This window comes from Hevea brasiliensis, chromosome 14 (genome assembly GCF_030052815.1).
Source record: "Hevea brasiliensis isolate MT/VB/25A 57/8 chromosome 14, ASM3005281v1, whole genome shotgun sequence".
NCBI lineage: Eukaryota > Viridiplantae > Streptophyta > Magnoliopsida > Malpighiales > Euphorbiaceae > Hevea > Hevea brasiliensis.
The window spans coordinates 27756636-27769051 of NC_079506.1; the positions used below are offsets into that span (position 1 = coordinate 27756636).

Consider the following 12416-nt stretch of genomic DNA (forward strand, 5'->3'; position numbering starts at 1 on the left):
GTGGTGGTAGGACATATGGTTATGGTTGTATGTATGTATATGGATGTGTGTGGGTGTATAAGGTGTTAGGAGATTCCAAGTTCATGTTTGGAGTTAATTAAGAAACTCAAGTTTCTCTTTTATATAGAATGACATTTGACAGCTGAAAGTCCCTTGACAATGTAGACATAAAAAGGGCAAAGACTTAGGTTTCTGACCATAAGAACCCATACTCTCACTTCTCTCTCTCTCTTACAACTGTTGTAGCATGTAAGAGGGTTTTTGAGAACTTTCCTTGGCAATTTCAAGTTTTAGAGGTTGATTTTTCCTTTGGGAAGCTTGAGAAAGTGGATTCAAGCTTAGGTCATCGGTTCTCTCACTTTCAAGTTCAAGGGAAAGAGGTATACTTTTTCTTCTTCTTGATCTGTTAGAAAGATCCAAGCATGTTTTTGTATGTTATGTTGTTTGGTTCTAGATTTTCTTATGTAGTTGAGAATTTCTTAAATTTGTTAGAGTGGGGGGAAACTCTTGCATGTTAGGGTTTTTAAATAAACCTTATTGCAAATGTTGTTTGGTTTGAAATTATCAAGTTTAGGTGTTTAAAAGCCTTAAATGGCTAGTTCCCCCTTGATGGATTTAAGGAATTTTTGTTAATGCTATGTTTAGGGTTTGGAGAAACCTTAAATTCATGTTCTTAGATGATGCATGTTGTTTTTAAGTGTAATTTCAAGTTATTTTAGGTCCTAGTTATGTGTTAATATGTTTGGATTGTGTTTTGGAACTTTGTGGTGAGTTTTAAGGTTTTTGGGAGGAGAATTCTGTAGGTTTTCGACTTGAAAATTCTAGAAATTCTTAGATTCGGCTACCAAAAACTATTATTTCAGCAGTTAAAGCATGTAGTTTCTTAAGAAAATCTAGAAAATTTTCAGGTTCAACAGCTGAAGTCCAAAACTTTAGCAATCACAGTGGCTATTGGACTAAAAAGGACTTTTAAGCCTCAAGGATTTGGCAGTCAAGTCCAAGAATTCAGCAGTTGTAGTAGCTATTAAACTAAAAGGCCAACTGAAGCCTGAGACTTCAGTAGCCAAAGTCGAAGACTTTGGCTACTGAAGTCTCAGGCTTTGGCAGTCAAAGTGGGTTCTTCTTGGCCTATTCTCCCTTCTCTTCTAAGGATTCAAAACATGTTTTTATTGTTCAAAAAGGGCCTAAAATAAGATGTGTGATATATGCATAGAGTTTTAGAGCTCTGAATAACTCTGTAGGATCTAATGTTTATAGGATCAGACTTGAAGGATTCGGGAAGCTAAGGATTTGAGACTAACTCCTGTTTGTGTTAGGTGGTTGATAGGCTACAAGAGGTAAGTAACTCTAACTTTAATAAATGTAAATTCTTTAGAATTGATGATCATCCCCATACATCATTTCATTATTTATTGTTAGTAGTATGCCCTAGAGCATATCATTTAGTATGTATCTTGTACATATTTTTATTAATAAAATGCATTTCCACTTTTCCATTTACATAATATATTTATGTGTAATAGAAAAGGTCCATTGATATTTTGTTAGAAATATTATTCTTAAGTTGAATATGAGTGACAATATTTCTAGCACAAAGTATCATAAATAGGTTCACAATCGAGGATACTTCATAATAAGGACATGACTTATCCAGAAAGATTGTATTCATGTTTGTTCCCAAGTTATTTATATGAAATATAAATAAGATGGAATGGTGAGTCTCATGCCATATAACAAATATGATAGGCACTTATAAATGATAAGTAGGCCGAACCAGTGACACTTATGACAAGCACATGGAGTTTACTCTTGTCAATGTTTTGTCATAAATCATATCAGTGCATATAATCTTTAGACCTGAGATAGCACAGTTATCTTGTATATAGGTAGTTTGAGTTTGATACTACTTTCATACTTGTACTGTGTATGGGTATATGGGCATCTGTTGGCTCTTATTAGTTATATATGGAGGTAGGTGTTGATCAAGATGGAATCTGTTCCTCTAAGTAAATAGAGATAAAATCCTATGTTCATTTAATTGTTCTTGATGTTTCAAGTTCCTGGCCAGGACAGATAGATTTATTCGTAAAAGAGTTTCGATGAGAAAATCTTTTAATCAAGAACTGAAATTAAAAGAGAACATAATATTCATAGCAAATGGAGTTTGACATAAACCATGACTCCAGCTTGAGTTGGGATTTTGTAACAGAGAGATTCTAGTGCATGGTAACATATGATTATAGGTTCATTTAAGTGAAACCTTATTACTAATTGGGTGGCCATGGCATGCTATGCTAGGTGTTAACCATGGTCTATGAGGTTCATAAAATGATTTAGAGAAATCATTTATGGTAAGAAAGAGTTCTGATGATATTAAGAGTTGATATCATGTCTCATTGCCAATTAGTGATGAGCCTAGTAAGTCACACACATACACAAGTTATCACCTATTTAAATATGATTTAATTAATTAATTAAAGAGTTTAATTGATTAATTAACTAGGTTTGGTTTGCAATTAAATTGCAAAGTCCCTAACATGACTTGAAACCAAATCTAGATTATTAGATGTATAGTATAAGTTAAATTTATATTTAAAGTGTTTAAATATAAATTTAATTAATGAGAAATTAATTAATAGAGATTAATTAATTAATTTATATTTGATATAAATTAGAAAAAGAAAAAAAAATTATTTTGGGTTAAGAACTCAAAATTAAGACACAGGGGCATTTTGGTCATTTCACAGTGTGACACGTAGCACTATGAGATGGTGACACATGGGATTACACATAAGCTTGCCAAATGTTTTTTAATCATGTAAGATGATTAAAATCAAGATTAAATATAGGTTTGACAATTGGCACAATGTGATTGGGTCACTTAAACCTGGAGCTAATCAAAGGGTGACATGTGGCAAGGGTTTAATGTGTTAACCTAGCTATTTAAGTGTTGTTATGAAAAGAAAAAACAACCAATAGCCACTCCTCTCCTTTGTCACGCCATTTTGAGGTTCTTCATCTATTCTTCTTCATCTCTCATCAATTCAAAGAGATTAGCCATCAATCTCTTGAATTAAGAACACTAGAAATTGTTTCTAGTGTCCTGTTTACATCTCTAATCTCTTAAAAGGCAGAACTTAAATTTCTAATTAATAGAAAAATCTTTAGAAGCTGTTCAAGGGCTGCCATAGGTGTTCTTGGTGTGGACAAGCTAGAGGGACAACATCTGGTGTCCTGAAGACGAATCTCAAAGGCGCAGACACGCTGCAGTGCATCAAGAGGTTAGTGTAATCGTTCTTGATTTAATCTAGGGTTCTAAAATTAATCTGATTAATTTTAAAATCTTAAATGGTAAATACAGATCCAAAAACATATTAAAAGAGTTTTAATATGTTGTTTATCATTGAAATCAAATAGATAAAAATAAATCTTGCATGATGCATGTGACCCTAGGTGAAAATTTTTTGAATTCAATGGTATAAACTAGTGTTTTTCACGCTTCCGTTCCTTCATTTATTAGGGTGTATGTATCTATAGCATGAATATGTTGCATTCTAGCATAATTTATGTTGATGCATAATGGACTTTGGATGACCCAATGGTTTCCCCCATGTTATGTTATATATTATGTTTATGATATGATCATGCATGATCTGTGGTGCTAAGACCTGGTAAGGCCTAATAAGCCCTTGGCATACTACTTTTAAGTGAAAGTTCTGAGGAGTCTCTGTATGAGTCGAGCACATTAGATATATTAAGTGAAAGTCCTAAGGAGCCTCTGTATGAGCTGAGCACATTGGATTTAGGAAATTACTGGTGATAATTCCATCTTATATGAAATGTTTATGACATGGAAACTCATTTGGAAGCTACATTACACATGTATGAAATAAATGATACAATTAATGTATGATGGTTAATTTACTCACTAAGCTTGTGTAAGCATACCCCTTTCCCCTAACCCCCAAGTGTAGGGATGTAGGAATAGAGGAGCCTTTTGGAAAGTGAGCAGCAAGAGTAGTTGTAGAATTCTTTTTATGTATATTGTATGTTTAAATGGACATGTAAACTATAAATAGATAGTTACTTTTTTGATATTCAGGATTTTTTGATAAATGTTTTATTTTAAGTATGCGTGATGTAATAATGGATGCCTAAAATCTAACCTAACTCTTTATTTGAGTATGTATGTTGTACCAATTACACTTTAGTGACTTTTAATGCATGTAAAGGTTCAGATTCTGAACCAAATTTATGTTAAGAATGTTTAAGTATGAATAAAAAGACTAGAGCGTAATGGTTTTAGAGTATGCTTGGATTGTGAGTTTACAGGAATATGTTTATGTTTAACAGGTTTTTAGGCTTACTACAAGTTTTGATAGCCTTAAGCTGACTTGATCCCTAGCGCCGGTAACGGCCCTTAGTTTGGGTCGTTACAAACTCTATAGCCAGACTGACACTTGGACTTAGGTTAGCATAAAACCCGCAAAGCCCGTAGTAAGCCTTATTATTTTTAAATCCATAACCAGGTCCAAAAAACAAAAAATAACTGTATAAAATATTATAATACAATTTGGGGAGTCCATCTCAACCCAATCCATAATACAGCAACTAGGAGAGTCTAGCTCAACCTTGACACCTAACATTTATAATCCTTTTATTATCGTTAATTAGTACAATTTGTTTATATACTAGTGTCACAGGGGAGCTTTAAGAAATAAATAAATAAATAAATAAGAAAATAAATAAATAAACACAATACAAATTTTTAACTAAATAATGCAACAACCTGCAGAGGAAAATATAGGTTAAACTCTGAAAATAAAATTTACTCCTCTTGCAGCCTAGGGAAAAATATTGAATAGGAATAAGTGTTTAACTCAGTGAGTTTAGATATAGACTATAAGTGCAATTTCCATAACTATCTAAAATTATTGCAATCTTACCATCAAATGCATAGCCAACACATAAAACAAATAATTTACCCAATATTCGCACGAAAGGATAATTTTGAGTTACACACGTACCCAGTAAATCACATCCATACACAAATATGGGAGCCGATCCCCTATAATAGCTCTCTCAATCCAAATACCGTCAATGAGCTCAACTCAAGTCGGACTTTTAATTAAGTCTAAGTGTGGGGCTCAATGACATACCTCTCAGAGCCATGCCTCACCCCAGCTTTACCATATCCATGAGGACTGGGTTCCAGCGATACTAGCTCAAGTCACGACTAGCCGTCCATTCCATATCCATCATTTACCATATATAACACACACACACAGAGCTCCAAATTATCCTCAGGGCAGCAATCACAGACAAATAACAACAATTAAATATACAGCAACAATAATGTCCTTAATAAATATTAACTATTTATATGCATAATTAAATATTTATAAAATGCATGAGCATATAAATAATATTGAAATTATAAAAATAATCAATGTCTAACTCACAAACTGGCCGACTCGACTGCAGCTAGTCTGGTTGAAAAGAAGACTGGCCGGCACCGATCACCTATACAGATATATTGACCTCTATCAATTGATTAATAAAAATTAACTAATTAATTTAAACTATAGAAGCCAAAATAAATTTTAAAGTCTTGCCGAAATTTCAATAAAGTCTTCTCTATAATTAGACCTAACCACCTATAACAAAGCTCAACCAAAAGTAACAACACAAGGCCTTAAGCCTACAACAATTATAATGCCCATCTGAGGCCTATAAGAAACCTAATATAAGTCTAATCATCCAAGCTTCAGCTTGGGTTTCTAACTCCTCTACAGTCCAAATAATTATTTTCAGCACTTTAAAAATCATAAAAATATTCTTGGAGGTCCTTTACATCTTCCTTATATTAATTAAATTCATTTTACTAAATCAAGAATATTTTATAGATTAATCAACTAACTTAATCAAGGTAAAAACTATACAACTTGGGTTTGGGATTATCTTTATAAATTCTGCTACCTGAAACATGTCTAGAATGTCTGAAATTGCTGGAAATAACTATAAACATGACCACCTTCCAAAATGACCCGTCGAGTGTCCGGACCGAGTTTTTGTCGGTGAACTATTACAAATCTGATCACACCTAAAAGAAACCCATAAATGGTTAGTAATTATCATTTAATTATTTTTAATTTACGAGTAAAAAAAAAAAAACTTAAAAACCTCACAAAGCTATTTAAACCATCCGATGATCGCCTTTTTCAAATGGTGTCCGATTGGAGTGAGGTTGGTCTCATCTTTAAGCTTTCGTTGCTTTAAATTCAAAGGTGGTCTCTAATCACCTTTAAATACAATCTAACATATATAAATAGAGTCATTTGTAAATGGTAAACGTTATTAATATATATATATATATATATATATATAAAGTATTCCGATGAACATTCAAGTTCTTAAAATAACATTCAGACGGTGTCTGATTGAAGTGAGGTTGACCTCATCTTCAAGGTTTCGTCGCTCTGAATTCAACGGTGGTCTCTGATCGCCTTTTAAATACAATCTATCATATATAAATAGAGTCATTTATAAATGGTAAATGTTATTAAAATTATATATATATATATATATATATATGTATGTATTCCCATGATCAATCGAGTTCTTAAAATAACATTGGGTTTCATCACCTTTTAAATAACTAATGTATAATCAAAAACATAATCATACGAATAATTTAAATAAAAATTTAAATTTTAAAATAATTTCATAAAATATGTTTAAAGAAATAAAATCATTAAAATATTTTTTTTTACAATTATTTAAATTAAAATTTTTTTAGGGCATTATAGCACTGTTGCAACCCCTTTGCTGAGAAATGACGCTAGTAGTTGGCTGAAACCATGGAAAGAAAGATTTGGCTATTTGTGACTTTTTGACCATTTTTAAACTTAACCGACAGTCCATTTAGCAATCCGAGCATAAGTCCAAACTCCTCATGTCGAGATCTTCGATTTGGCATCAACCAGGACGATTTTCATCTCCAAAAAAATTTGGAGACCTGTAAGTTTTGACGTAAGCTTTCGAGCCTTTCCATACATTTTTTTTCCTAGTTAATTTTGGCATATTCTAATTCATGGTGTTAAGGGGTTCGTTTATGTACCTTTGTGAAAATTTCCATTCTCATTTAAAGACTAAATTTCTTGCCCAAACTTGTGAGGACAAAGACCCATCTTGGAAGGGGACAAGGACCTATCTTGGAAGGGTCAATATTACAGTCATTTCTAGTGTTTCTGAATGCTCTAGATGCATTTCAAGTGTTTGCTTCTATAAATATAATCCCCAATTCGAAGTCTCTATTTTATCTAGATGCTAGATTAGTTGTAGCTGATCAAAAAACCATTGTTGTATAAAACAAAACTATTGCTTTTCATCATGAAAAATTGTTGCCTTATTAATTGGATAATTGTTGCCATTTTGTATTATAAATGTTGCATTAGGTTCTTCCACAACAATTGCCATATATAAATAAAACATCGCATTTTAATATGAATCGTTGCCCTAGTGTTGAAAAACCGTTGCTTTCTTAATTAAAATATTACCATATTTCATGCAAGCCTCTACCATAAAATCTAGTTGAAACCATTGTCTTAAATCTATTTAAGGCAATAATTTTATATCCCTTTTAAAAATGTAACTAAATTGATGCCGTATGCATAAATTATGACAGTGAAAAATAAATGGTGGCTTTCAAATTGTTAGCATTGACTTAAGGTTACTATTTAACAATAAACAGTAGTGACCTTAGACCCATTATGTAGTAATGCTTTTACAATATCATCTAGTAAAAAATAAAAAATTACGATCAAACCTTTATAAAATCTTTGTGTTCTTTCCATTCTTTTTTTTTTTTGTTAAATTCTTAATTTTCTTCATAACCTTAAAAAAATTTTAATTATAACCCAATATACCCCTTTTGAGTTATTTCAAGGGACAATAAAAACAATAATTTATAACTTTACTTTAATGTAATAAATGTGTCCATTAATAACATTTGTTATTGTAAATTTATAGTAATATAAATATTATAATATTATATAATAATTACTCTTTTTATAATTTCTTAAAGTCAAAATTTTAAATTTATATAATTTACTAATAATCAAAATTCAAATATTAAATCACATGGATCAAACTCATACCAAATTGAAGCATAAACGGAAGAGTTCACTTCTCATGAATCGCACAAACATATCTTAATAAATGCAACTAATTCTACTATAGGTTTTACATGTATAATTAATTATTTAGGATGTGTAGAAAATCTCTAAGTGTTTGCGTAACAGAAGTTAAAAAAATCTTTGCTCTTCTGGCAATCATTAAATTCTGACAATCATGTCCTAGCACCAACAGCCATGCAAATTCCCTTGTACATAATTTTATCTAGATATTAATATATAATATGTAAAGTGAATTTTTTTTATTTAAATTTAATTTATTATAAATTTAAAATATAAAATATAAAATAAAATTTATTTATTAAATATATAAAATTTATATATTTTAATGTTGAATTTATTTATTTATTTTTCTATTTTAATTTATTTGCAAGTGTTCAGTCTCTCTCTTCATGACTTTGCCCCACCATGACTGGTTCTCCGCGGCTCAAGCGCCTCTTCTGTACCTAAAGAATAAATGAATATATTCAATGCCTTCAGCTGCTGTAGTTTTTTTTTTTTTTTTTTTCAAAAGAGAAAAAAAAAGTTTTTGAAATTTAAGTTTTATTTATTCAAATTTTAATGCTAAAAGAATTATTTTAAATATTATTAAAATTTATTATTTAAGAATAAAATATATTAAATATAATTTTAAATTAATTTTTAATATTTTTTTAGTAGCAACTCTAATATTAATGCTAATAGACTTTTAAATGATTTTAGAAAATTTTGTATTTGATTAGACTTTTGGATATGATTTTCTTAAATTAAATATGACCATTGGTATATAAATACAAAAGCACTTGTTTTATATTCAGTTAGGCGTTCGGTATCTTGCAATACTTTATATTAAATTAATTTAAGAAGAAAATTAGTTATTTATTTAAATATATTTTAATTTTAAAAAATAATTTGCAAAATTGACAAATTAACATCCAGTTATTAGTTAGCAAATCCACTTTTTTTGAATAACATAAATAATAAAGGCAGCTTGATGTGAGTTTTCGATTCAAATCGAATTAAATTGAATTAAATTATCAAAAATTAAAATATATATTTTAAAAATTGAACCGAGTTAAAATGAATGAAAAATCAAATCGAACCGAATCACTCTATTTCAGTTCGGTTCAATTCAAACTAATTGATTTTGATTTTTGATTTATTTTTTAATTTAAACTTGATGTTCAAGTTATTTGGTCTAATTTTAACTTTGGTTTGAATATAATAACCATTAATCAATGAAATTAAATAATTTATATATATATATATATATAATTAAATATAATTCATAAATTCTCTATAAAAATAAATCAATTTAAAAATTAATTCAATTCGATTTAATTCGATTTGAATATATAAAATTATCATTCGGTTCAGTTCAGTTTAATAGATTTTTTTCTCTTCAAAATCAAATCGAAATAATCGAAATTTTTATAATATAAAATCGAATCGAACAGATTAAATTTTAAAATAAAATCGATTAAACTGAATTAACTCGATTCGATTTAATTTTTCAATTTAAACCAAAATCTGATCGCCTCTAAATGTAACTATAAAAAATTCAAACTTATATAATAAAATATTTATCAATTATTAAATTAAATATTTATATACTTACTTTAATTAAATTATACACAAATCTCCCATGTAAATTTTTAATTCAATAATTATTACACTATGTTTTCATTTGATTTACTGTTTAGTTTCTCTAATTTGTTGTTTACATTTTATTTAATTCCTGTGATTTAGAAAAACAATTATATAATTTATTATTTTCTAAATAATGAATTATTTACTTTTCATAATAATAATTTATCTTCATTTTAAATACGATTAATAAAAAATTTAATTTAAATTAAATAAATAATTAAAAATTAGTAAAAATATAAAAACTTATAAATATAAAATTATTTAAATTTAATATATCATAAGTTTAATATACTTTCACTTACCACCGTATATTTTACATTTTAAGTATCTTTCTCAGAATAATAATAAGATTAAATAATTAGTTTTTGCTCAAAAAGAATTGTTGAGCTTCCACTGTAGCATTCGTCTTTGAAACTGCTGCCTAATTTCCCCGGACCCCACATGGGCCACACGGCGGTCGCTTTCACTCTCTCTCCTTGGCATGCACATCTCCTGTCAATGTCCTCCGTAGATTCCTCTGTCTCTTCCTTCTCTCATTTTCAGAAAAACAAATACCAAACAAAGTGAGCACCTTTACTTCCTAACTTCCTTCTTCAAACTGCAAATCCCATCTCTCTCATTTTCTCTCTCAGAAAATGAAGAGCAACACCAACACTAAGCTCATTCTTCTACACCCTTCCATCCACAAATCACCTTCCTCTCATCGTCTCTGGTTGCTCTTAATCGTCACTTTCCTTACCTTAGCTTTCACTCTCACTCTCTTCTCCTCCACTATTCCCTCCGTCACCACCGCTGCTTCCCCTTCCGCTTCTTCCTCCTCCCTCCCACTCTCTGTCGCTACTGCTCTACTCCATTATGCTTCTACAACCAACTCCACAACTCCTCATATGTCCTCTGCTGAGCTCTCCGCTATTGCCTCCGCCTTACACCACTGTTCTCCTTGTAACTTCCTCATTTTTGGCTTAACCCACGAGACCCTTTTGTGGAAATCACTCAATTTCCATGGCCGCACAATCTTCCTCGACGAGAGTGAGTATTTTGTGTCGAACTTTGAGAAGAACCACCCAGAAATCGAAGCTTATGATATTCAATACACCACCAAAGTAAACGAAATGGCGGAGCTTCTCTCTGCTACAAAAGAACAAGTTAAAGGTGAGTGTAGGCCTGTACAGAATTTGTTGTTCTCGGATTGCAAGCTTGGCATAAACGAAATGCCGAATCACATCTATGAAGTTGCCTGGGATGTGATTCTGATCGATGGGCCTCGTGGGTATTTCGCGGGGGCACCAGGGAGGATGTCCCCGATATTTACTGCTGCTGTGATGGCGAGGAGCAAGAGAGGAGGTGAGAAGAAGACGCATGTGTTTGTGCATGAGATTGATAGGGAAGTAGAGAGGGTCTTTAGCGAGGAGTTCTTATGTGAAGAGAATTTGGCGGAGACGGTGGATTCATTGGGGCATTTTGTGGTGGAGAGAAAGGAAACTAATGACTTTGAGTTCTGTGAAAATTCGACCTCATCATCTTCATCGCCATTGTCGACAGCAAAAACTGCATCTTTGTCATCTGGAGATGATGCTGCTGCTGATGATGACGATTGAACTGGGTTCTGATTGCCTGTATGATTACCTTTTTTTTTTTATTTTTAAATATAGAAATGTAATTTTATAGTCTAAACTGTGAAAAAGCCGTCTCCGAGGCAAAGCAATGATGATGAAAAATCAAATGTAGATTTCTCAAAAACTTACTTTTATGTGTCATCCTGTTTGGTTGCCGAGAAAAAATGGGAAAAAGTTGTGAAACAAAGACTTGAATATTCATAATCGACCCCTTAATTTGACTTAAGCCAACGTGTTTAATCTTAAGCGGTGAGTTACACATTTTTTTCACCTTCTATTTTTTGTTAATTATAAATGTGACATTTTATAATATTTTTTTATTTTCAAAGTTATCCTTTCTTACTTTTTATTTTATATAAATTTATTTTATACTTTAATTAAAATTTAAATTTGAAATGTTATAATTTTTAAGATGATATTAATATTATTAAATTAGAAATAATTAATATTACATGAATTTATTTATAAATTAATTTTGGATGTATAAGGAACAAAATTGTAAATTAATTTCTCTAAATTTTTTTATTTTTTAAAGTAAATAATTGTTGGTCTAATGGTAGATAATTCTTAATTTTTCCACAAATAAATTAAACAAAAAAGAAAGTAATGAATTTGTGTCGGTGAGAAGAATTAAAACTTGCGGAAGCATGAAGTGGGAGAGAAGCCAGCTCGTAACTCTAGCAGTGCCCTATTATATGTTGATTTTGAATCAGTCGAAACCGTACGCGTTCTTTCGTGGATGTCCTGTCAACGCGTCGTATTATTGGCCTAGGAGCGCGTTCAGAAGAGAAGGTTCGTGAGAATGTTGATGCCAGATATTAAGGCAGCGAATGAGATAAAAAAAAGAAAGGACTGAGCCCATAACACCACCTTATTCAGAGACTGTTTCTTTTGTGTTGTCCGGTCACGTGTTGCACGTGACAAAAGCTCAGGTACGCTATAAAGGAGGAGGGGAAACTGGAAATGTGTCGGTAAA

At 30.8% G+C, this 12416-nt stretch overlaps 1 protein-coding gene across 1 annotated transcript; it reads left to right on the forward strand.

Annotated features, from left to right (window-relative positions):
- Positions 1-10356: 10356 nt before the first annotated feature.
- Positions 10357-11666, forward strand: LOC110636029 (protein IRX15-LIKE). Its single transcript, XM_021785547.2, has one exon. It carries the CDS (start codon positions 10460-10462, stop codon positions 11420-11422), a length of 963 nt encoding a protein of 320 aa, XP_021641239.2. The 5' UTR covers positions 10357-10459; the 3' UTR covers positions 11423-11666.
- Positions 11667-12416: the final 750 nt, after the last annotated feature.